This window comes from Channa argus, chromosome 1, assembly GCF_033026475.1.
Source record: "Channa argus isolate prfri chromosome 1, Channa argus male v1.0, whole genome shotgun sequence".
Classification (NCBI taxonomy): domain Eukaryota; kingdom Metazoa; phylum Chordata; class Actinopteri; order Anabantiformes; family Channidae; genus Channa; species Channa argus.
In genome coordinates this window covers 33776853-33801728 of record NC_090197.1, presented here as the reverse complement: position 1 = coordinate 33801728, position 24876 = coordinate 33776853, and the positions used below count along the sequence as shown (strand labels likewise).

The 24876-nt window shown below is 38.2% G+C and overlaps 2 protein-coding genes across 2 annotated transcripts; both read left to right on the top strand.

Annotated features, from left to right (window-relative positions):
• Nucleotides 1-4639: 4639 nt before the first annotated feature.
• LOC137132101 (myelin and lymphocyte protein-like) lies at nucleotides 4640-14867 on the top strand. The gene is made up of 4 exons (XM_067514208.1): nucleotides 4640-4789; nucleotides 8863-9027; nucleotides 13325-13462; nucleotides 14050-14867. Exons 1-4 carry the CDS (start codon nucleotides 4703-4705, stop codon nucleotides 14122-14124), a joined length of 465 nt encoding a protein of 154 aa, XP_067370309.1. The 5' UTR covers nucleotides 4640-4702; the 3' UTR covers nucleotides 14125-14867.
• A 1736-nt stretch (nucleotides 14868-16603) lies between these two features.
• On the top strand, nucleotides 16604-22488 carry LOC137132110 (myelin and lymphocyte protein-like). The gene is made up of 4 exons (XM_067514221.1): nucleotides 16604-16929; nucleotides 20433-20600; nucleotides 20692-20817; nucleotides 21850-22488. Exons 1-4 carry the CDS (start codon nucleotides 16837-16839, stop codon nucleotides 21922-21924), a joined length of 462 nt encoding a protein of 153 aa, XP_067370322.1. The 5' UTR covers nucleotides 16604-16836; the 3' UTR covers nucleotides 21925-22488.
• Nucleotides 22489-24876: the final 2388 nt, after the last annotated feature.

The following is a 24876-nucleotide window of genomic DNA, read 5'->3' as shown; positions in this document are numbered from 1 at the left end:
TACATCAGTTTTAATCATAGAACTTTCACACAGGTTGGTGGAATAGAAAGTAAAAGACTGAAACAGAAATGAAAATTGCCACTTTATGAAATCAACAACTGACTGAGAACTCATTGTTGTGAGATGCTTCTTGTGAACCGCAGACTTAAAATATTTGTTTTGTATGTGTCAATTTGGCTATAAACCACACACCCAGTCTTAGTTCACTGATTAGACTGCAGGTTTGACTCTAATAAGGTTTGTAGGTGTTAATATCTGAGGGGTTCATGCAGTGTTTGGCCAGCCCACAGTGTAAATATTAAATTATGTGTTCATTGTGGACTAGAATAACACAAGCTCATGTGTTTGTTTTTTAGTAAAGATGGTGCGATTGTTCATAATTTGATGAAATCTGACTACATTTCATTACAGATGTAAACATAATTGCAGGTACTGTTATTTCAATTGCTTTTGATGCATCATGTATTGAAAGACTCCCATAGGCGCAGCCCTGACCATCTCTGTCAATAACCAATAACTACATTTGTCAGTGGACAATAGAGTTACACACACATACATGGACAATAAGGAAGAATGTATTGTGTTTTGTATATGGCTGTCAACATTAACATGATAATAAGCCTTATTGCAAATTCCTTTTAAAGCCACACATTTGTTTAGCACCATTAATGCAGGTTGTGTTGCCTGACCTGTGCAGACTTGCAGCAGCAGTAACCACTCCACCACCGTGCTGCCTCAGAGTAATGGATACATTTTTAGTTATTCAAAAAGGATTATATTCCTAAGTCCATCCTACAAACTGTTCCTTGAACACTGATCAGCTCCTGCGCCTCCTCTCATTCCTCCACAGACACAATGGTCTTTTTTTTACAGACAAGATCAAATAGCCTTGAAATCAATCTTTGGCTTTTCTCAGTGTCCATAAAATCCGGGCACTCATCCAAAAATGTTATGAAATGAAAAGAATTTGTGCCTCAGAGCTGAAGAGGAAGCTGATTGCAAGCTGATTTACACAGAGACTCGATCTGCTGATGCTAGATCAGCTTTCCACATGCTTTTAGTTTTATCTACCCTTTATCTGCATTATATGTAACTTGGCACCACATGACGCATTATAGAGATGTTTCTTAATAATCTAATCTGCTTCGTGCCCCTCAGAAGAAATTCTATGAGTGAAACAGCAAACTTAACTTTGTACATCTGAAGCTTTGACTTTTATTCACTAATTGCCTTGGTCTGTGTCTGTTCAGTTTGTTGATGTCTGATTTGTTTTATTTTATGTGCCCATATTGTAAATTACTGTGCGTTGTGAAGAGAGAGACCGCATAACATGAAAATATCCCCCCAGTATCCTGCCACCTTTGTGCAGAAAATACATTGTCATGTTTATGTGGGTTTATGTGGGTGACAATAGACAATAGAAGCAGACTCGATACATCTGAATGACAGTGAGTTAGGAGTGAGGACAAATTACTGCTTTTGCCTCTGAGTGTGTCTCTCTGTCAAGCTGCCAAACACAGCGTGATGGTTTCCTTGTCGAGGGATTAAAACCCTTCACAGTATACAAAACCTATTGTGTAAGAAAACGGTTTGACTCTTGATCTCTGTCTCAATCCAATGTCAGTGTCTTGTGTTGTCGCCTAATAAACAGAGACACACGCACTAGAACTTTCTGTTGATCCCCACAGTGCCATATCTGTGTTTTGCACTGTGCAGAGACCAAACTGTGAAGTGGTACTGTAACATCCTTTACTTTGAATTATTCGTGTATGTCTGTGGCTTTTCCTTAGCACATTAATTCCAGAATGCAAGTCAGAGTAGAGCATAAAAAAAGTTACTTTCAGCAGCTCTTATTTTCATTTCATTACATATTTATAGAAAAAACTACTCAAAATCTGTTCCCTTAAGTTTGTGATTCGACAAATTAAAGATCCTTTTTAAGGAACTGTGTTGAAAGCTTTGTTGAGTTCAGTTTGTTGTAGTAACAATCAGGCACATTTTATTTTGCTTTCAGTTAAGTTTGTTCAACTTGAAGAATGTTTAACCTCAATGTGTGTGTTTCGGTTCGCTGCTCTCTCAGCTAACTTTATTCGTACTAATGACGTACGTGCATTTTCTTGTTGTGCAGTGACTCGTTCTGTAACTTTTTATGATGCGTAAATGCAAGATGTCTCTTCAGACAGAAAAACTTGTTTTATTCTGCAGATGCTGACACACGCTGAGTGATTCTTATCACCTGACAAAATGGAGTGAGGGTCCACTCAACCTCAGCAACTGCTAATGAGAGTTGGAAAATAATTCAAACAGTAAAGTTGTATGGTTCAAATCCCAAACAACGAGATAAAAGATTTTAAAGCAGATGTATGTATTAATTATTAATAAGTTTGTGAATATTAGTGATTTCTTCCATATTGTACACAGTGATTTGATCCATGATTTGAATTTATACAGTAAATATAATTTAGAAAAGCTTTAAAATAACACGTTAGTATGAGCAATCACATTGGCCCTGTCAAATCCCTGAGCAACTTTTATTCATGTTTTCCAGTTATTAACAAAACCTTTCAGATGGTTTGGTAAAAGGAAAAAGTTTGAAAATATCCTTAAATAAACCACGTAAACGTCCTAATCTTAAATGATACAGTACAAAGGCAAACTGATTTTCCCAAACCTTATGGAGCTCAATATACGTCATTAGTTTGACTTTAACCTGCGCACATAAAACTTGAAAACAGCAATAATTTTGTGACCAACCCACCAAGATTCACAGTGGTCAAGCATTTGACAGTTTAAAGCTCGTAAATTCACTTATAGAATGTTTAATGGTTTATTTGATCTTTCTCTAACCACCCCACAAACACACGCTGACACTCTTCAAGAAGCCAACCAGGTAAGTTTGGCCACACCTTGGATTTCATGGTGGATCTAGTTACAGGTCTTAACCCTCTGCACACATACACAGAGCATTAATAAACAGTAAGTTAACCTTGTGGAATTACAGGATTTTCGGAATTAATTAGTCATAAATGTGATCTGATCTCCAAACGCAGACTTGCACAATGCTGAATTTATACCATCACTTGCAGAACTGCATCAGGTTAAACATAAAGACAGGAAAAACTTTACAAGCTCTTTTATATTTTTTACAACTAAAGTGTTACAGATGACAAATAAAAAAACCCAACCACTCCCAGTGTCTTCCTTTCTGTTTGCTCTTTGCCTGCTCTCGTTTCACTTCAAACCACTTCATTTATTGTAATCGCATTACATACCTTTATACTTACCTTTTTCCTAGCTCAAACACACTCACTCTACAACATCATAGCATGATGAACATTTACCAATCAACACAAAATGCCAAATGTCTAGAAGTCAGTGGTCCTATTTGAGTGAAGATGTATGACATGGAATTCACAATGACAAACGCTATCTCTGACATGTTTGGTATGTAAAAGTAACTCAACGTGGTCCTTAAACTACACCGTTAAAGTTTCATTTTGCGTTTTTATGGTTTTTATTCTGGGTTTTTCATTACACAAGCCATTCTGAATCCTCCATGTCTGTGCAAATGTCCAATAAAGGGTCCCATTTTAAGCCTTGCAACTAAAAATGCATGCTCTCTACCATGGGTAAAACTACATTAGGCTACGTGTTAGTCTATAGCATATACTAGAGAGATATCAAACACACATTTTCCCCATTTAGATCAACTTAATGGATCATATACAAGATTCCAATGTTCTGCCGTATGTGTATTATGAAGCAGCAATGTCATGTATGTAGTGTCTACAAAGGGTTCAACATGGTGTCATGTACAGAAACAAGCATTTGTTAAAATCACACCCTTTTTTGGCACCAGGCAACAAAATGGCAGACACAATCACATACAATGGTTTCAAAATGACAGCCTGTTTTACACAACCCACCCCAACTAAAATAGATCAACGGCTTTTGGATTGTCCCTTCAAAGACTGCCACAGCGGAACATGTTTTGACATGCGTTTTCATGTCAGATGTTTTCCCTGTCACAACCCTTGCATGTTGTCCAGAATGGAATGCCACAAAATGGAGCGCCATAGGAATGAGTCAAAAAATGCAGAAATTATTTTGGATTTTTGCTTCTCTCCTCGCGAAGTCTGTGGGTTTTGGTTAAATTGCTAGATGTGGCTAGATGTCACCAAATGGTAATACATACTGTATCTGTTGGTCATTTTTGACCACTGATACGTGCATCTACACGGTTGTATTTTACAGGGAGAAATTGCTAAATTAATATGGGCCATAATACCTGTTGATTAAACTGCAATGTCCTGTTCACTGTTTCTTCACATATTAAATAAAGAAAATGTGAGACATAGGTTTGAAGGATGTGATTCTTTCTGATGCACCGTTTTAAAAAAGTTATGACACATTTGCAAACGCCTCACAATCACTTTGTGCCACTTATTAACACAAGCACTGCAAACACTACAAACACACACACTAAGCGTCCTCCTGCTGCAAAAACAAAATGGAGTTGTCAAACTGGTTGTTTTAAACCGAGAAATTAATGGGTAGGTGGAGTGGAGGAGAGATGGAGGAAGTTACAGGAGGACAGAGAGCAGGGGAGATGAGGGCAGTGTTTAAAAAGAAGATCAAAACAGGATATGCATCTCATAAAGGAAATAACACACACAGAAGTAGACATTTTGTCTTTTGGACTATGGCTTCTGCAAGCTCGGACAATGCCCTGCCATCTGGAGGCAGGATCTTCTCCTCCATTCCAGATATTTTCTTCATTCCTGAGTTTGTGAGTTTGTCATTCTCTTGTTTGAAACATTATCCCTTTAACTTGGATTTAGTCTTGTCTCTGCACACACGGGTGAGACTAAGATCTTGTTCTGTTTTCTTTCATTGTTTAATTCTTGCTCATTCACTTCATTAATTAATTCGGGTACAGGCACTGTTTACAGTGGATAATGGTCTTATTTCCTTTCTAAAAACTCATCTTCTCTTCATTGCTACACTCATCGTTTGAGATAGGAATCTTCTCTTGTAAAAATGCTCAGCAGACATCAGATTAGTGGTAGAAGACAGTGAGATGTTAACCAGCTAGATTAGAGGTTTGGTGTTGTTTACCTGAGCTGATAAAACAAATTATTAAGGAGGTTAGAAGAAATTAAAAACTCTTAAATCTACTCTTTCTGGATGTTACTCTGTTGAGACATAATAAAATGCAAATAAACATATTTCATTTACAAAAGATAAACTGAACTTTTAGCAACATAAAGACAAATTTAAAGCAATGTACTCATCTGGACACGTTTACTTTTACTGTGAGAAATTGTAATAATTTAACCCAAGTGTCCCACATCATCATAATAAAAAAGCTTCAAAAAAATTAGTAAATAACATTTTCATACTATAAAAATGTGCAAATTTGCATGTGCAAAACTACAGGTTAAAAAAAGACCTTGAACAGTGAAGGAGTTTGAAACTGGAAAAACTCACTTTAAATAGTCCCTTAACATACATTAGTGTTATTGTAGGTCTACAGAAAAGAAGAAGTTGTCCAATGATAATCCCTAAACTGGGAGTGACAAGTGTAGTACAGTTTTGCCACAGTAATCATCACAGTCTGATTAGGGAACAACCTTTGTTTATTAAACCTGTTTAGAGGTTGTTTTTTTTTTTAGATTTAAGGCTTTTTTTCAGCAGCAGACTGGTCAATGGAAAGACAAGGAGAAAGTGATAGAATCCAGGCGCAGCATCAGCCTTGGTTAATCCAGATGTGCTAATCAGATTTTACTTCATGTTACGTCATTCATTTTAATCAATGCAAATGTATTTATTAATCAGTCATTCAGAAGTGAGTATTTGCAGTTTCTGTTCAGGGACCGTGGAAGACATGACATAACTGGAAGAACAGCTTCAGTGGCAGAAGGAAATGCAAATTAAAAACTGGCCAAAAGTTGACATGATTTGGCTGCTGGCCTGTGGAACTAAAATGATCTGCTGATCTACTCAAATATGAAAATGTTTGGTCAGAGCTGGCGAAATAACCATAATTGAATTTAAGCGAGATAACCTGGTGAGGGCCGAGCCGGCTTGGCAACTTCTGCTTCAGCTCAGTGATGTTTTCCTAGAATCAAAACTGATCAATGTATCAACTGCCAACAAAGAAAAGTAAGAAGTTGAGGCCAATAGGAAAATGATAAAACGGTGGTATTACTTTCAAACACCTCTGCCTTTAGCAATCACAAAACAGCAGTTTTAAATTCTGAGCTGGTAATCCCACCAACTGTGTGACACAAAAGTTTAAACATATTTATCCAATCATCCAATACAAGAATACTTACAGGTCAACTGTACTGCAGCGGTCGAGGGGGAGGATTCATCTTATAAACTGGATTGGAAAATGATGATGTATTTTGTTCACATTGTAAATTTAAAAACTTTAACTAGACAATTTCAACTAATTGTTGTAGGTTTTCTTCAACTGGCTCCTACCACTGCAGTGGCAACACAAAATACTTTAGGGACATCAATATGTTACAAATACTCACTACAACAAAGCTCAATCAGAACTAGTTTGGTTATCAAATGGGATTAAATGGGCAGAGTGTCAGGCTGGGATACAGAAGTCTGTCGTGGTTCAAACACCAGCCCATGGACTAGGTGTGTCCTCGTGTCCCCTGATGTGATGGAGGACAACACAGCTCCATACACAGCAACATGTGATAAACTGTTAGCAGAGGTGGTTAAAGTTAAATTGAATAATCAAGTAAAAATGCAAGTACTCCACTTGCTCCACTAAAAGTTACACTTAAAATCTTTTACTCAAGTAAACGTACTGAGTAGACTATCTACACTTTATAGATCATATTTTTAGATTAAAGACACCAGGTTATGATCTGCGTGGTCTACATTAAATATAAAATATCTCATAATCACCACTACAGCCACTTGAGGTAACAGGCTACAGTCAGAAAAGGTTCAAGTTAGGCCTAGGAGGATATAGATATGTTAGAAAAGTACTACAGACCATTTAACATTAGTATCGCTCCAATTCCCTTTTACCTGAAGTCAAGAGGACATGAAAGGACATTGTTTCCCTGGTATGAACATAAATGAGATACGTCTGACATGGAGTAACCAAGATAAAATTATGTAATATTTGCTGATACGTGTGATAGCTTAAGTAATATTTGTATGATGTAATACATTGATTATGCAGTATTTAATTGCAACTGCATCGTTACATTTAGTTTATATAATAAAACATAAACTGTTCATATGACAACACCTGTTTTCTCCACCAATCGACCATTTTAATCTGCGTCTTATGTAGACTGATATTGTTTAAACCCCAAAGGGCTGAATTCTGAAGAAATAAAACTCACAATGTGCATGAAAGTAAAAACTGTTTCAGTTCCATTGGAACAGACTCAGACGTTTTAAAGCTTAAATCGATGTACCATGACAAAGCTACCCGCAGGTGTATTGTTCCATTCAAGGTGTGGCACATTCTTTATATGTGGTCAGAGCGAACATGGTCAGCGAGCTACAATAGCTGCTTAATTACGAAATGTTCTGACTTTCAACTTTGTTGACACAGGTGATTGAAATCTGGTTTCAAGGTTGGTGAAACAAAACACAAAAAAAGCACTTTCATTTCACTTTTACCTCATAGTCAGTTTCTCTCCTGGATCTTCGTTGCACATAAAGTAGACTGAAAAGTTTTACTGAAAATGATACAACACTGAATTTTTTTACTTAAGGTGTTTGAAGTTACTAAGAAACTTCAAGAGTAGGAGTTTTGGTGTAACTGTTGTTGAGAGTAGATTTATTAAAACTTATTTTGAATTTTTGGTGTAAACCAAAAATCAGGTTGTGGACAGTACCAGGAGCCTAAAAGCGAAGAAGCTAAATGGAATTCAACCGTTATTAATCTTATTGCTCGATAAACCATAAGAGACAAAAGCAAAAATGTTATTCCTGCAATCAAGTATTTCAAAGGGCCTTAAACAAAAGAACAAATAAATGTGGGAGGCTTAGGCTCTATCTGCATGCCAAAGACTTTTTAAAGCAAAATGTTTGTCAAAGGAGGAGTAAGAATAACTGTGAAAATACACCCGTGTAGGAACATTATTGTTGTATGTATTTATGTGTGTATTATTTTTATGCTTAGCCCTTATTTTAAAGGGAACTAGTTTTTCACATAAAGCACATAAAGCATGAGCTTTTTAAAGTCTGAAATGTCTATTCTACTTGGAGATTTATTACATTAAAAAACAGTTAAAATCTTGAATTTGAATTTACTGCTCCTCCCCATGCGACTGAACTCTCTCTGTAACGACACCACTTGACTTTCTCCTTTGTTTGTGCCATAATTACTACAGCTACAGGAAGATTCCTGACTGCAGTATTAACTGTTGGTTGTAGTAACGTGCTATTAGTATTGACCCAGCCTCTTCTTAGCAACAAATAGGAGATGGACAGATATGGTGTCAGATTTGAAAGAAAGTAAATATTAGCCTTTAATTGAACAAAGGGTAAGAAACCCAACTCCAGAAAACTTTAAAGATGATATTGTGTCATTTTATGCTGCTCCTAAGTGAGCAAAAAATCTGTTAACGCAGGTTTCAAGGCGCAACACTGGAATATATATCCAAGGTTAGCCTGGTCTCATCATGTAGAAACAAAGAAGAAGTTTAGGCTCAGTATCAGTAAGCAACAGTCAGAATGATGGGTATAGTCACCACAGGAAGTGACACATTTCTCTGATTTATCTCGGGACTGCTCACTAGTTGACAAAATCACATTTCTCATTCAGCTCTTTGTCCTCTTCTCTTTCTCCCTCCACCCCCGCCCCGTCTGCAGGTGTTTGGAGGTTTGGTTTGGATCCTTGTGGCATCAACTTACGTCACGCCACCGAACCCACTGGGCTGGGTGATGTTCGTCTCTGTCTTCTGCTTCTTGGGGACGACAATCTGGTTCTTCATATTCCTTTGTGGAGCCAACAAGAGCTACATCTGGCCCACTCTGGTGAGACCCTTTGGATAAATGGTTTGACAGAGTATATGGTCCAAAGAATGCGGACGCCTGAATGTTCTACTTACTCAATCTCTGATTGATTTACTGTGTAAATTCAAATCAGACAAAGACTTTCCACATCATTTTGTACTTTGGCTATAGGGATTTGCTCCAGCTTACTATTTATACACTCTAAAATTTAGTATTATATATAAATATATACTAAAAGATAGTATTTTAGTAATTTTAAAGGATTTTGAAAAATTTACAAGACAGCCCAAATACTATGTCAAACACATTTGTTTTTGCTGGTTTTAAAAGCCTTCAGTGCTATAAGTGGACAACCCACTAAACAAGGACAGGTGCCAAGGAAGTCTATTTTAGGTCTGTGTCAGAAGTCCAACTAACATTACTTAAAAGTCTCATTTAGAAGCTGGAAATCCAAGGTGTGATGTTCAATGTTGTTATTGGTTATGCCCCACAGGTAGGAAGTCAGGTAGAAGAGAAGGAGAAATTCTGGAGTGAGTTAGATGAAGTTCAATTCAATTAAATTCAATTCAGCTTTATTTATATAGCGCCAATTCACAACAAAGTCATCTCAGGGCACTTTACAGAATAAAGTCAAGATTATAAAGATGTATAGATAGAACCCAACAAGTCCCCCTGGAGCAACAGTGGAGAGGAAAAACTCCCTTTGACGGAAGAAACCTCCAGCAGAACCAGGCTCAGGGTGGGCGGCCATCTGCCTTGACCGGTTGAGGTGAATGGAAAGTGAAGAGAGAAAAGAACAGAGCAACAAAAGCAACAACAAAACATTGGGCAGGTTGGTAAGACCAGTAGCTGCACACTGGAAGACACACAGCTTCAAAGCCGGGGACACCTGCATAAAGGGACAGAGCGAGGGGGACAGAGAAGGCCAAAGACAACGTTGGGAGAAAACACACAGAGTTAATGTCATCTAGTGGTTACAATTGCAGGGTGAGAGGAGAAGAGAGGGAGAAGAGGAGGCAAGGAGCTCAGTGCATCGGGGGGTGGGTCCCCCTGAAGTCTAAGCCTATAGCAGCATAATTATAACTAACTATATGCTTTATCAAAGACAAAGGTTTTAAGCCTAGACTTAAAAGTAGAGAAGGTGTCTGCTTCCCGAATCTGAACGGGGAGCTGGTTCCACAGGAGAGGAGCTTGATAGCTAAAGGCTCTACCTCCCATTCTACCTTTGGAAATTCTGGGAACCACAAGTAGGTCTGCATTCTAAGATTGAAGTGGTCTACTGGGATGATATGGTGCTATGAGGTCTTCTATATATGATGGATCCTGACCATTCAGAGCATTATATGTAAGAAGCAGGGTTTTACATTATATTCTAGATTTAATGGGAAGCCAATGGATAGAAGCTAGTGAAGGTTAAATATGATCTCTCTTGCTAGTTCCAGTCAGCACTCTTGCTGCAGCATTTTGGATTAATTGCAGGCTCTTTAGTGAGTTACTGGGGCATCCCAACAATAGGGAATTACAGTAGTCCAACATAGAGGTAACAAATGCATGGACCAGTTTTTTTGCATCACTTTGAGACAGGATCATGTTCTGTAGGTGGAAGAAGAAGAAGGCTGTTCTAGAGATTTGTTTTATATGTGAGGTAAAGGACAAATCCTGGTCAAAAATAACTCCAAGGTTCCTTGCAGTTTCACTGGAGGACAGACTTATGCCGTCTAGAGTAATGATATGGTTGGACATCATATTTCTGAGATTTTTAGGTCCAAATACTATGACTTCAGTTTTGTTTTCAGGGAGTGTTTTCTAATAATGTTGCTTAAAGGAGACATATATAAAGTAAAAAGTATTGGTCCTAACACAGAGCCTTGTAGAACTCCATAACTAACCTTTGTGTCCATGGAGGATTCATCATTAACATGAACAAATTGAAGTCTATCAGATAGATACGATTTAAACCAACCTAGTGCAGTTCCTCTAATCCCAATTTCATGTTCCAGTCTCTGTAATAAAATGTAGCACTAAGATCTAACAGAACAATCATAGAGACTAATCCATTATCTGATGCCATGAGAAGATTGTTGGTGACTTTTACCAGTGCTGTTTCTGTTCTATGATGAACTCTAAATCCTGACTGAAACTATTCCTGTAAAAGTGGTCACATAATTGTTTTGCAACTACTTTTTAAATTATTTTAGAAATAAAGGGGAGATTAGATATTGGTCTGTAATTGGCTAAAACACCTGGGTCAAAACAGGGTTTTATAAGTAGTGGTTTAATTACAGCTACCTTATAGGCCTGTGGTACATATCCTGCTTCGAAAGATAGATTAATGATATCTAATATGAATGTGTCTATTAAGGATAAAGCCTCCTTGAGCAGTCTAGTTGGAATAGGGTCTAGCACACAGGTTGTTGGTTTAGATGAGGTAATAATTGTTTAGGTAAAAGTTAGCTCAGAGAGATCTATGGGTAAAAAGCAGTCTAAGAGGGATTGGGGCCTTATCGATGATTCTAGCACTGCTGTACATGAAGATCTACCTGTAATATTTGGGGGGAAAATCTGGTGAATTCTTTCTCTAATAGCTACAATTTTATTTATATTTTATTTTATAAAGAAAGTCATGAAGTGATGCAGATCAACCCCAGAGGTGAGAGAGTGGTGATTGGTGCAGATTTCAATAGACATGTAGGTGAAGGGAACAGAGGTGATGAGAATGTGATGGCCAGGTTTGGTCTTTAGGACAGGAACGCAGAAGGACAGATGGTGGTAGACTTTGCAAAGAGGATGGAAAAGGCTGTAGTGAACACTTTCTTCCAGAAGAGGCAGGAACATAGGGGGGGAAACAAAGTGGTGGAAGTTGAAAAAGAAAGAATCTTGTGTAGTTTCAGGGAGGAGCTGAGACAGGCTCTGGGTAGTCAGGAAGTGCTTGTGATGACTGACCACTACAGCTTATGTGATCAGGGAGACAGGTAGTAGGGTACTTGGTGTGTCATCGGGAAAGATGAAAGTGGACAAGGAGACTTGGTGGTGGAACGAGGAAGTTCAGGAGTGTATACAGAGAAAGAGATTAGCTAAGAAGAAGTGGGACACTGAGAGGGCTGAAGAGAGTAGACAGGAGTACAGGGAGATATAGCGTAAGGTGAAGGTAGAGGTGGCAAAGGCCAAACAAAGAGCATATGAGGACTTGTATGCTAGGTTGGACACTAAAGAGGGAGAGGTGGATTTGTACAGGTTGTGGGGACAAAGAGACAGAGATGGGAGGCATGTACAGCAGGTTAGGGTGATTAAAGAAAATGATGGAAATGTATTGACAGGTGCCAGGAGTGTGATGGGAAGATGGAAAGAGTACTTTGAAGAGTTGATGAATGAGGACAATGAAAGGGAACAAAGAGTGGAAGAGGTGACTGGTGAAGATCAGGAAGTAGTAACACAGATTAGTAATAGTGAAGTGAGGAGGACGTTGAAGAGGATGAAGAGTGGAAAGGCAGTATGTCCTGATGACATACCTGTGGAGGTATGGAAGTGTCTAAGAGAGGTCAGACATCAGAGGCACAGCTCATGTTAGATGTTTTAGGGGATAAAGTTAGAGAGGCCACATTGAGGTGGTTTATAAATGTTCAGAGGAGAAACTGTGAATATATCGGTAGAAGGATGCTGAGGTTGGAGCTTCCAGGCAGGAGGTCTAGAGGAAGACCAAAGAGGAGATTTATGGATGTTGTGAGAGAGGACATGAAGTTAGTTGGTGTGAGAGAAGAGGATGCAGAGGATAGAGTTAGATGGAGGCACATGATTCGCTGTGGCGACCCCTGAAAGGGAACAGCCCAAAGGAAAAGAGGGAGAATGAGGAAGCACAGTGGTGGAGTGGTTAGCACTGCCGCCTCACAGCTAGAGGGTCCCACATTCAAACCCTGGCCAACCCTTTCTGTGTGGAGTCATCTCAAGATGTTTTGAACCTGCACCACATGTCCCACAAACATAGAAATGGGAACAAGGACCAACCGAGAGGATTTTGTTAATGTGAAATAGAGTAAAAGACTTTTGTTAATCAATGTAATATTTAATGCAAATTCAGCAAGTACAAAAGTTCCTTCATCAAAAATAAATAAAATAAAAATTTAATTAGTTCATTAATGGGGATGCAGAGTTTTTACATTTATCTAGTTGTCTCCACTTCTCCTCCCAACCTCTTGGCTTATCCTTTTTTTATTTTCTCTGAATTACTCATTGCTGTTATTCCTCCATTTCTCACTTCCTGTCCTTCTTTTCTTTTTTACTCACTAACTTTCCCCCCTGCTTCTTGTCTCCCTCTCTGCAGGATGTTGGTTTTCATTTTGTGGCAGCTGTGTTCTACCTCAGTGCGTCCGTGGATCTGGCAATCATCACACAATTATTGTCGGAGTTTTCAACACTTGCATCATCTTTCACATTCTACCGACTGGACATTGCTGCAGTGGTATGTTGACCCCCCCCCATACACACATACTGTGCAGATCATATAATCCTTTTATACTCTGTCACGGGTCCCTCACTGGATACCAATTAACATGGAATAATCCAGAAAGGTATAAATATTTTACAAACATAAAAAATTTATCTTTTAGAAAAAGTCCCAACTTTTTAGGGAATTGAAAATATGACATTATTATTTATTAGGTATTTTTCTGGAATTAAGTATAATGATAGACTAATAGAATGCTAAACTTAATTATCTTGAGGAATACATGTATAGCAACAAAACTATAGAAGAGATTAATTGTGAGAGTATCTAGATTTTTCACTTGGTATCGGAGTAAAAGAGCTGCTTTTAAGATTCACTTCAGCTAATTGTTATTAAAGTATGAAATGTAAAAGTAATTTTTTCTTTGCATTAACCTGTCAGAAGCATTGTTACGTTTAGTGATCGGTCCAGAGCTGATGATGACAATAATGCTGTTCCTAAATAAGTAAAAGATTATAAAATTAAATGAACTTTGTTATCACAGAAATCAGACGGCTTTGTAAATGATAATACAAAAAATAAAACTGCTGTGTCTGTTTCAGGTGATGTCCTATGTGGCCACTCTTCTCTACTTCCTCCATGCCATTTTTTCTGCCATCCGATGGAAGAGATCCTAAGAAAACGCCAACCCACTGCAAACTTAGAACAAGAAGACAAAAAAAACTTCAAATATCTGTCACTGGGCTAAAGAATTTTACTCAATATACCGATCAGCTATAACATTACAAGCACCTGTGCAATTTAGTACAATCCAAAACAGTGGCACTGCCATGACTTGTACTTTTACAAGGTAATAATATATCAGTTTAGTTTGAAACTGTCAAAAAGGTGATAATTTTGCTCCGTGCTTATTATTGAGGTCATAGTGGGTAGTGGAGTCAAACGAGTGGATTATAAGAAGAGGTGGTTCCAAAGTTTTGGTCACCTCATTCATTTTCAATAGGGTACACAAAACGTTAGAACCACCTTTTCTAGTATAAACACACAGAATAATTCATGGCAGAGCTGCTGGATTGGATTGCATTAAATTGCACGTGTACTTAGTGTTGTGGCTGATTGGTGTATTTTTTGTCCTGGTGCCAAAGCAGCAAATACACGAATTAATAACTAACAGGTTACTGATAAATATTACTAGTGTGGTTAAACGCAAACTTATGATTCTCATAAACAGAAAAGCAGTAGTTATAAGAAATAAACTAGTTCAAGAGAAAAAGTGTCAATAACAAATGTGGTGGATGCTGGAGTGTATGTAACTGAAATAATTCACACATATAATTACATATTTATCGTCTTTTAAAGATAAATTACTGAGGTAATTTTAAAAAATGTATTTGCACTGTACTTTCTTTTGATGAATTAAGAGGAAGGCCTTAAAGGATCACTTTATTGAAATTATGGAGCATACTGAGAAAGAGTAACAGCACCATTGATCAACCAAAATGTTTGTGAAAGAACAGTTCCTCTTTTCACAAATCTGTATTGAAGTAACATGCAAGAGATGTTCCTATGTTTAGTTTTTTAAACTATAAGTTTCATGGAAGCTTGTGCTCTTAAAGTCGTGCTACTCAGATATCCCAAACACATGTTTTAATGAAGGAATTTCCATTGTTTCCACGTGTCTTTGAAATCTAAAATGTGGCAATAAATGAACTTTCAAAAAAATTTTGTGCTTCTGTTGATGTTGAGAGAGTAAACACATGTTTGCGTGAAAATTATCCAGACATTTTCACCACCTATGTGAAAAGGTTTGTCTCTTTATATTTTATACCACATTTATATAAAATAAAATTGAATAGAATGGGATGCTCCTCATTGCAGTATTACAGAAAAAATGTAACAAAATGTTTAGATTTTTTTTTAGATGTACTGTGTATAATGAGCAGCACAGAGTGCAGTATTTGTCATTTTGCAGCTCAAAGGAGTGAGGTGGGAGACCTGTTGGATTAGGATGAGGAGCTTTTCTGATCTCCCAGTCTCTGTGAGTTTGTCTCTAACTGTCACCCTTGTGACACAGACTGTGACACAGCGTTTGACCCTGGGATTTCTGTGGGATTTCAAGGCCACAGGGGCCAGTCTGCGAGGTGACTAAACAGAAAAGAAAAAAATAGACCCTAATTTGCTTGGCAAATCAAAAACAAGGCCATGTTGGTACAAAAGGTTTTGTTGTTCCCTGCATTTGGATCCAAGTCTGTGGAGGAGAGATCCCTGGATTCTAAGTCCCGTAAGGAAATAAACAAAACAGAACTTCTGCTGGACGCATTCTGTAAAATGCTGGAGAAAGTGAAGGTTGTTTATTTGCACACAGTTTGTTAATGAACAAGCTACTCGTCAGCTAGTTGACATGCCAGAGGCAATGCTGCTTAATGTGTTCACTATATGTGCATGACGGGAAATCTGGACTCAACTTAAAACAGCATTATTGATTTAAACCGATAACTTGGAGATTTGTGAAAGTAGTTAATAATACAAGATTTGATCATGTCATTAATTTGATATGACCAACATGTTAGTTAACAGTTACTCTGTTATACATTTGTGTTTGTGTTCCCCTGTAAAATGTTCTTTATCAGTTGAAAGCTCCGCTGGTGCTAGGAAAGCTAGTGTCGATTTATTAATGCTTTTAAATTTAATGCTGTGGCTGGAAATGGGCGCATGAAAGCTGCAGTGTTTGAGGCCACAAAACCAAATCCATAAACTGGAAAAAGCTAAAATGTTTCATTAAAAATAAGGTGCATTACAGAGTTGGGAAATAATTCTCTGTGGATTTGTGGCCACCAGGCTACAGGTTATCAATTGATCAGTAAGAATTTTGATTAGTGTCAAAGTGTCGAGGGGAAATATCTTCACATATGAGCTACTTGAGGCCAAATAACTCTGTTATATAAATACCTCTAACCTCTGTTTGCAATGCAGGTTGAGGCTGCAGGTGTTCAGCTATCAGTGGTGCAGTGAGGGTCATAAAGTTAGTTTACCCTCAAATTCAGTGAGCTGTTTCTTTACTCAACGACAACAAAGAAGATATTTCAGCTGCATTGGTTTTACTGTAGCCTGTGGGCACAAAATTCCTCCTTTGGCTCTTTCAGAATTCTTTCACAGGTCAGTAGCTCCCATCGAAACACCAAGTTGTCGTGGGAGCTTAAGGTATGGGGTGTGTCTGGTCTGGTCTGTACCAGTGCACGGACCCATTGTGGGAAGGGATCTCCTGCCCAAAAAGCAGAACGGGTTTGTCTGCTCTCTCAGCTTTCTTATAAGGGTCAGTAACACTTGCGGCTGCCCTATTCATTCAGACAAGAGGGCACTGCTGACAACAGGAGAAGGAAAAGGCAGAGATGGCTGCAACTACTGCTCAGCCAGGGGGGAGTCTGCCCAGTGGACTGGGGATATGCACCACGGCCCCGGATATATTTTACCTCCCTGAAATGGTGAGTGGACAACAAGAGAGGACAAAGCGACAGATGTTGAAGTGATTTAATAAGTGGATTTGTTCCATTTTGGATCAGTATGTGAATGTCAGCAGTTAATGTTTTTAAATTAAGTATTTTAAATCCATCAAATTTTACAACAACATGCATCCTAGAAACTGATAGATAGATAACATTAATCTGAAGCTCTCAAAGATAAATAATGAAATGTGTGTATGTGAGTTACATGTGGACATTGTAACATGAACTTGTCTGAACTCTTTGATTAAGCACCTTGTAAAAATGTTTAGGTTGGATTAATGGAATATGATGACATTTATTTCCCACAGTCTCCCTAAAAATGATGTCCCTCTCTATTTCAACTGACAAAAGCAAGTTTCTCAGTTGGTTTTTGTTGGGAACATAATCAGTGGATCAGCATATGCAAGTTTTAATATTTGTGGGAAAAAATACTTCACGTATGCTCAGTATGTTAACTCGCAATGTATTCTGGCTGTAATTTTTTGCGCTGAAACTTAACTTTAGCGTGGACGGGTTTCTCACAGGAGTATTCACGTCTTTCCACATCTCAGTTACGTTCATATTGTAGTAATCTAAGAAAGAATGTGCTCAAGAACTGGAACTTGGAATGATGACAAAAGATAGAAACTTCTCATATATCCCCTAGTCTCAGGGTTCAGGCCCCCAGTCCATCCACAGTAAAGCAAGGTCCCAAAGTCCAAAAAACTAAAGAGTCTAAAAACATTGACATACTGAATTGGACCAGGAAATGTGGTAACAAAATGTGTTCGCCCATTTTGGCCACTGGTCACTGAATCTCTTACTTATGAGCACCGTTACCAGATAACCACCTTTAATCTGGTCCTCCAGTTGCACTCGGATGCCTGATCACTGATTTCACTCCTCATTGGATCGCTGTGTTTAGAAAACAGTGCAAAATAAATATCTGAACAAGTAATTTAATCTGTTTAATCCTTAATCCTGAACTGAGTCCTCTCATTTTATCACTCTTAAACGAGACCTTCTGCAGAAACAACAGGTAACTGACAGAGATTGATTGTGCATAAAAATATACTGCATTGCTTTGATACCAAATACTCCACTCTTTACAACCTCATTCAGCCCAGTTTTAACCCAAACATCTACGTCAAACCTCAATTTGCAGGCTCTCTCTGTAATGTCTGTGACACAGTTGGACTTGTTTGGATAAAGGTTAGTAAATTCAATCCGGTCATGTGTTTGTTTAAAAAAAAACTTTTCTGGAGAGATTCACTAGCTCTTCGGCCATTGTTTTGCAGCTTAAACAGATAACTGTGTTTTTAATATCCAGTAATTCCGTGTTGATGCCTTGAAGCAGAGAGATTTACTTTTTAGGTGACAACTCATTAAAATAATCTCTGTATATTTGATCACACTGTGGTTGTTTTGGTGGTGATTTGGGGTGTTTTATATAGAAAACGTTAGAGTGAATTAAAAACTTTGTTATGTTTGTAGGGGTGAAACTTGTTCTTAAATTCCCTTAAATTTTACTTGAAGCTGCGATCAGCTCTGAATTTGACTGCTTGCAAATTATTATGTGGTGATAGTTTATAAAGTTCTTGCTGTTTGAGATTTGATCATGAATCTTACCTGCACTTATGTCATTTCACTTCCCTCTAGCAACTGCAGGCTTCCTCTTTTCCCCCCTCACACACTGTGTCTGTGTTTCCTGAGAGGCCATTCTTAAACATCTAACAGCCTTTTTTTTGTCTCTGACTCTCCTCTAACCAACACACAGATGCACTCGCATCATATCCTGCCTAAATCTAAATAATGGCAGTGAAGGATGCTTAGACAGAATCAGTCGCATCATCTTCGCATCAGTTACCAAAGGAGAAAAATTCTACACATCTTCAAATTAAAAACCTTATTAATTTTAACTGCACAGGCTTTAACATCTTTCTTATGCTGTATTATTCTTTTCATAAATAAACTGTCATGTCAAATGTGCTTTTAATAGACACAAGTAATAAAAGAACCAATAAAACTTTCAGTAGGGCACCCTGGTGACTGAACACATATTAATTTATTTGCATCCTGAGTTTTAAAAATGGAACCATATTTTAAGTGCCCTATAAGACTAAAAGAAAAATGTGCACATCCATGTTCAGAAGTAATTTTAAACTGAAACATTAACTCACTTTTTTGTCACAATAAAAAAGGAAACACGAGATGGACAAACAGAGCAACTAGAGAAAAGAACATTATTACGTTTTAACATAAATGTTGCAATGGATGGATGAGCTAAAAAGACTAAATCTTACAGCAAAGTGATGCAGAAAGGTCTTAAGGTAACACATAGGAACCAAACAAATGTGCAAAAAGCCAGTCAAGTCAAAACATAAGCAAAAAGAGAGAAAATGAACCAAAAAAGATTAACCAAATTTTACAAAAATTGACAAAAGGAAAAAGGAACAGAAATGACCAAAAAGAGACAGAACATAAACAAAATAGACAGCAATGTCTTATATGTAGTGGTTTTCAGTTTGTTTGAGTCTGGGATCCATTTTCTCATCACACACCCATGAATGTTGGTAAAACTGTGTCTAACCTGTGACTCCCGTCAGTGTTTTATCTCTCATGTGTGCCAGATGGGTGGGGGTTGGTTTGAACAATGAGCAGCAGGAAATGGAGTTTAGTCAATGATAAGAAAATATCTGAGTATGAAATGCTGATTTCTTTACTAATATTCTTTACACTGAAGTATTTTAGACTGATTAGATTCAGTGCCAGGCTTTGCACAAACCATGTTTTTTCTTTCTTTGATGTCTTCCTTTACCTTCCAACTTACTTTGTCAGTTTACACCTGGGTTTAACCTGTTGTACACATCTGTACATCTGTTGTACAGACTGGTACAATTCAGGTTAGTCTCACTCAAGGTGCTCGTACAAAAACACTAGTGACTTCTTTCAGGTCATCCAGTTTATCCTCCCTCTGAAGACCTGCATCTTATTCTGGTAAAGCCAGATTTTTTTTAAATCTAACACACACATTTTTGAGACATTTCACTAACTGTACATATAAAGGTAACAGCATCCTTTAAAGTCAGGGTCCAGTGGCGAAGTACTTGAAAGGCAGTACACTGCAAAGCAATGCTGAGGTTGTGAGTTCAGGCCTCACCTGCAGCATTTCTGAGCTTTGTTGGACAGTACAGTAGTGATATCATTGATTAGATACACTGTTGTATTAAGAACATTTCTGGGGCGGCTGTGGCTTAGTCGGTCAGCAATTGACCATGAACCACAGGGTCACTGGTTTGATTACCCTGGGCTACAAGTTGAAGTGTGCCTGGGCAAGACCCCGAACCCCCAAGTTGTCCCTAGTGTCTGCTGCTTACTTCTGAGTCACTTTGGATAAAGATGTCAGTAATGTGCTAAGTCAAAATGATTTCATAGCCCTAAGTTTGAAGTTCTCCTTAAAACAAACCGATAAATCCAATAAATCCTATCACTTGCCTCCGCAGGTGTTTGGTGGTTTGGTGTGGATCTTGGTAGCGTCTACCCACGTGGACCCACCAAACCCTTTGGGCTGGGTGATGTTTGTCTCTGTCTTCTGCTTCGTTATGTCCTTCCTCTGGATGGCCATCTTCTCCGCTGGGGGACATAAGAACAGCTCGGGCTGGGCTGCTGCAGTAAGAGAGAAAGAACAGACTTAAACTAAACCGGAAATCAAAATTGTGGCCATGTGGTAACATTATTGTTTGTTTGTGTGTGTGTGTCCAGGATGTTGCTTACCACGGCCTGGCTGCCTTCTTTTACCTCAGCGCAGGGGTGGCTTTGGCTATTGTCACCTTGGAGAAAAAAAACACAAACCCTTTTAGAATCTACCAGATTGACATTGCTGCTGTGGTGAGTACTTTGCACTTATAAACTAATAAATGCAGTATTTGTAATGTTCTTTATACTTTTTTACATATCTGAACGACACTAAATATATTTGGTTTCCTGCGTGCAGCTACAGTGTAATTGAATGAAAAGTAGTTCCTTCAGTTCTGAATGAAATCTTAAATGGTTACTGATCTTTAAACTGAAATTAACATAAACCAAAGGTAACTTGAGCAAACTTGCTCGATGAAGAACAGATTACCAGTCGATTAGAGTTCATGTTCACACCTACAGATAATTTAGAGTCACCACTTAACCAAACCCGGTCTGTGAGAGGAAACCAGCGGAAAACCCACGCAGGGCAACCACTGCCCCACCAAGCCACCTTTAGCAGCACCAATTGCACTTTTCAAAAAGTGGGTGTCTGCGGTGAATTTACGTATTTGGGAGTTTGTTTGAGCATGAACCACTTTTTTAAAGTCCTCTGACATCATCTTAGTAAGTATCAAATCAGAACTTTGACTCTAAACCCTTCATTTTGTTTTATTTGAGCCTTTTAGAGGTGGACTTTAAACCACAGACTGATGACTGATGGCACCGTACCAGAATCACCTGGTAGAGAGCAGTTTCTGTTTCTGAGAGACTGTTTCTCTCAGTCAGGGTACACCACCAAGTCCTGATTCAGACAAGCACACTCACACCATCACTGTTTGACCATAGGTGTGGGGTTCTCACTTGGGACTGCAGGGGTTGGATGACTTCCTGGGTGTGTTGTGTCCCTCTGAGGACTTATGGGATATTGGCCACTCTTCTCCACACTGCCAAGTTTTCCCATTTTGAAGAAATTTCCATGAATTTCTGCAGACTTAGATATATCTTTGTGACTTTTGCAGACTGAAAACAAAAATGTGCTCAATTACTTACTTTTTCTATGGGAAAGTCTACTGTTTCACACAGACCATCTTAGTGTTTTTATAGCTTATTGTTTTCACTCACATTCCATTTTTATGTTCAATTGAAGATCAGGAACCATTAACTATTGTGTCTTTGTCTCAGGTGTTTGCCTTTGTGGCCACCCTTTTCTACTTCATTCATGTCATCCTCTCCGCCATCCGATGGAAAAGCTTCTGAAGAGCCACACTGAATCACAGATGTCCAAAAAACGCTGCGCGTCCTGCATGCATGCGTATGATTAAATTACCTGAAAGTGACATCAACCTGTTCAGATACAGAATAAAAGTTTTCGGTCCCATTCTCTGGACATGTGATAATGTTCAGCATTGAGTGGGCGGGAGAAACACTATTAAAAAAAAACATTTAATGCGTGCAAGAAACATGAACAAAGACTCTAGAATTGATCAAACTGATAAAAGTATAATTTTTGTAAGTAATATATTTGTATTCTTAGCGAAGGATATTAGGTCTTGTTGTTCATTTGTTGGACTATGGAACATAGATTTTTCCATAGGTCATTGTTTAATCCAACTATTACCGAGGTACCTCGTGTTTTATTTGTCTTCATATTGTTTTCTATGTTGAGCCTATAGCAAACATTTGTTACTGGATTTATACCCTATGCACATACTAAATAAAGGTAATATGCAACATTGTGCATGCTAATGTTGCTGTAATCACTGATGAGCAAGAAGGTTCCTGAAGATTCAATAAAGAAAAGAGCAACAGTGCTGAATTAGAGATGATGGTGAAAAGATGAGATTAAAGCAGCGTAATGAGCTTCCCTGGACAGCAGCCCTCTCCCATCTCAGGCTGAGCAGTGCCAGTCCAAGCCTGGTTGAAATTGGGAAGGGTTGCGTCAGGCAGAGCATCCGGCATAAAAAAACAAAACAAAACTGTGCCAAATCAACATGCGGACAAAGATCCGCTGTGGTGACCCTGAACTCAAGGGATAAGCTGAAAGGATAAAAAAATAAAAATAAAAAAAAGGGAGCTTCCCTGGACAAAATATGGTGAGTGAAGCAAAAAGTTTTGTCAACACAAAGAAAATTTTTTAACATTTTGATTGTTTGCCTTATTAAGCCAGGGGCTGCATTGGTGGAGGTGTGTTCAATCCCAAAAATACCAGAAAGTCCAGTTGCACAGTGGTTTTTATTAAATCACAGACAGGATTTTCTAACTTTGGAAACATAATCATAGTGGTAAATTGTATTATCTTCAGTCATGAGGATCTCGAGGTAAACCGCAAAAGCCATCAGGCCTTTTCATTTGCACGTGACTGACCAGATTAGCAAGCTGTTTATTTACGAAGCAACAGTCTGCAAGGAGCTGAAACCAGAAAGAGGGGGGAACTAGTTTGTGATTGTCCAAATGTAACAAACCCCACTGTCCAGCACTTACAGCTTCTTAACAAACACAGGAAAATGTTCAGCGGATCAGTACACCTGTCACAGCTATCATGTGCCGATCATCCTGCAGGTTGCAACTGTCTATTGAAAAGTACAGTAAATACACTAAACCAGGAGAGGAGGAAAACAATAAGGCACACTGTGAGGTTAAAAATGCATTAAAACTAATAAGTATACCTAGTAGTTCAAGATGTTTGTTGAAACGAATTGCATTATCTACAATCTCCATACAGACGCTAAAACCAACACTGAATCTTCTCTGCTCATGCTCGGTTGCCCGTCAGTAGGCATCATGGATTAGCTTGTTCATCTGTACCTTACACCTCTGTTGTCCAAAAACAAAGCAAAAGAATAAAAAAAACAAAACATGTCAGCCAGACACATACAGCTCTGCTGGGTGGCCTTTCTTCATTCCAAGGCTCATGGTCTAAATGACTTGTTAAGTCTAAACCCAGTCATGCATCTACTGTAAAACTGGGTAAATATTGACCTTTTCCTTTTCAATATTTAATGTTGATAAGCAGGATAAGAGTCTCTGAGCTATTAAAATAGCTTTAATCAAGACAGTCAATCAAACATTTTGGAAGTTGGGTAGGTGAGGAGGAAAAACAATAGTGAGGGAATGTTTCAAAGGAAGCAGGAGAAACTTTTCAAGTTTTTTTTTTTGTGGAAAACAAAATCAATAATTACAATTGTTGTAGCAACAGATTTTCTTCTAAAAAATATATCAGAAAAAAAAATATCAGTAACCAGACTCTTTATAAGACTGAACAGACATCCACTCACAGGTAAATTGGAAGCTGTGTGATAATTCATAAGGAGAGAGTAAAATGTTATCAAATAAACATTGACGAGCACTAAACCTGCCCTGGTACTGCACTAATTCTATATAATAAGGGCAATTGTGAAGATTAACTAAATAAACATTCCCAACATATTTTAGCCCAGCTTTTAGAAAAATGTTTGTATTTCATCTTTATCATTTTAGTTATCACAGTAAATTTGCTAAGACCTACCCAGTGTGACCTTTAGCCTTCACACATCGTGTTTAGCTGTACAATGGTTTGTAGTACTACACAGAAACGGGTAGTACTGGTAGAAATCGGTCAACGTGCGGTACTTAGAAGGCAGTACGCTGCAGAGGAATGCTGAGGTTGCGACTTCAAGCCTCACCTGGAGCACTTCTGAGCTTTGATGGACAGTACATCGATGATATTGTGGATTAGATAAAGCTGTAGTTTAGGAACATACTGTTCCTTTTGGGATCCAAAAACAACTTGGACTTTTAAGCCCAATTGATATTGTATCCTGGAGTTCATCCCTGCATATGCAGAGTGCATGAAAAGACAGACAAGCAACATTCAGAGCGCCCTGCCTTGTCGCTATAATTGGGTGCAAAACATTTTTTAAACCAGTTTATAGATTAACATGAGGACAAACCAGTCCAGTGTGGTTCTAAGACGCTATTACTACGATATACTGTATATACCACTATATTAATACTACATGGCACTTCCTTAAGCAGACATTTTACAAACATCTACTTTAGTAGTTTGATCCACATCCATGCATCCTCAACACTAATACGCAAGTCGCTCCTGGTGTATCGGAGGGATGCCTTGCATGACAGCTCCACCATCATTGCTTCAAGTGTGAATGTTCGAATAAAAGCAACATGTTATTGCAGTCCAATTTATTAAGTCGGTATTACATTTACATC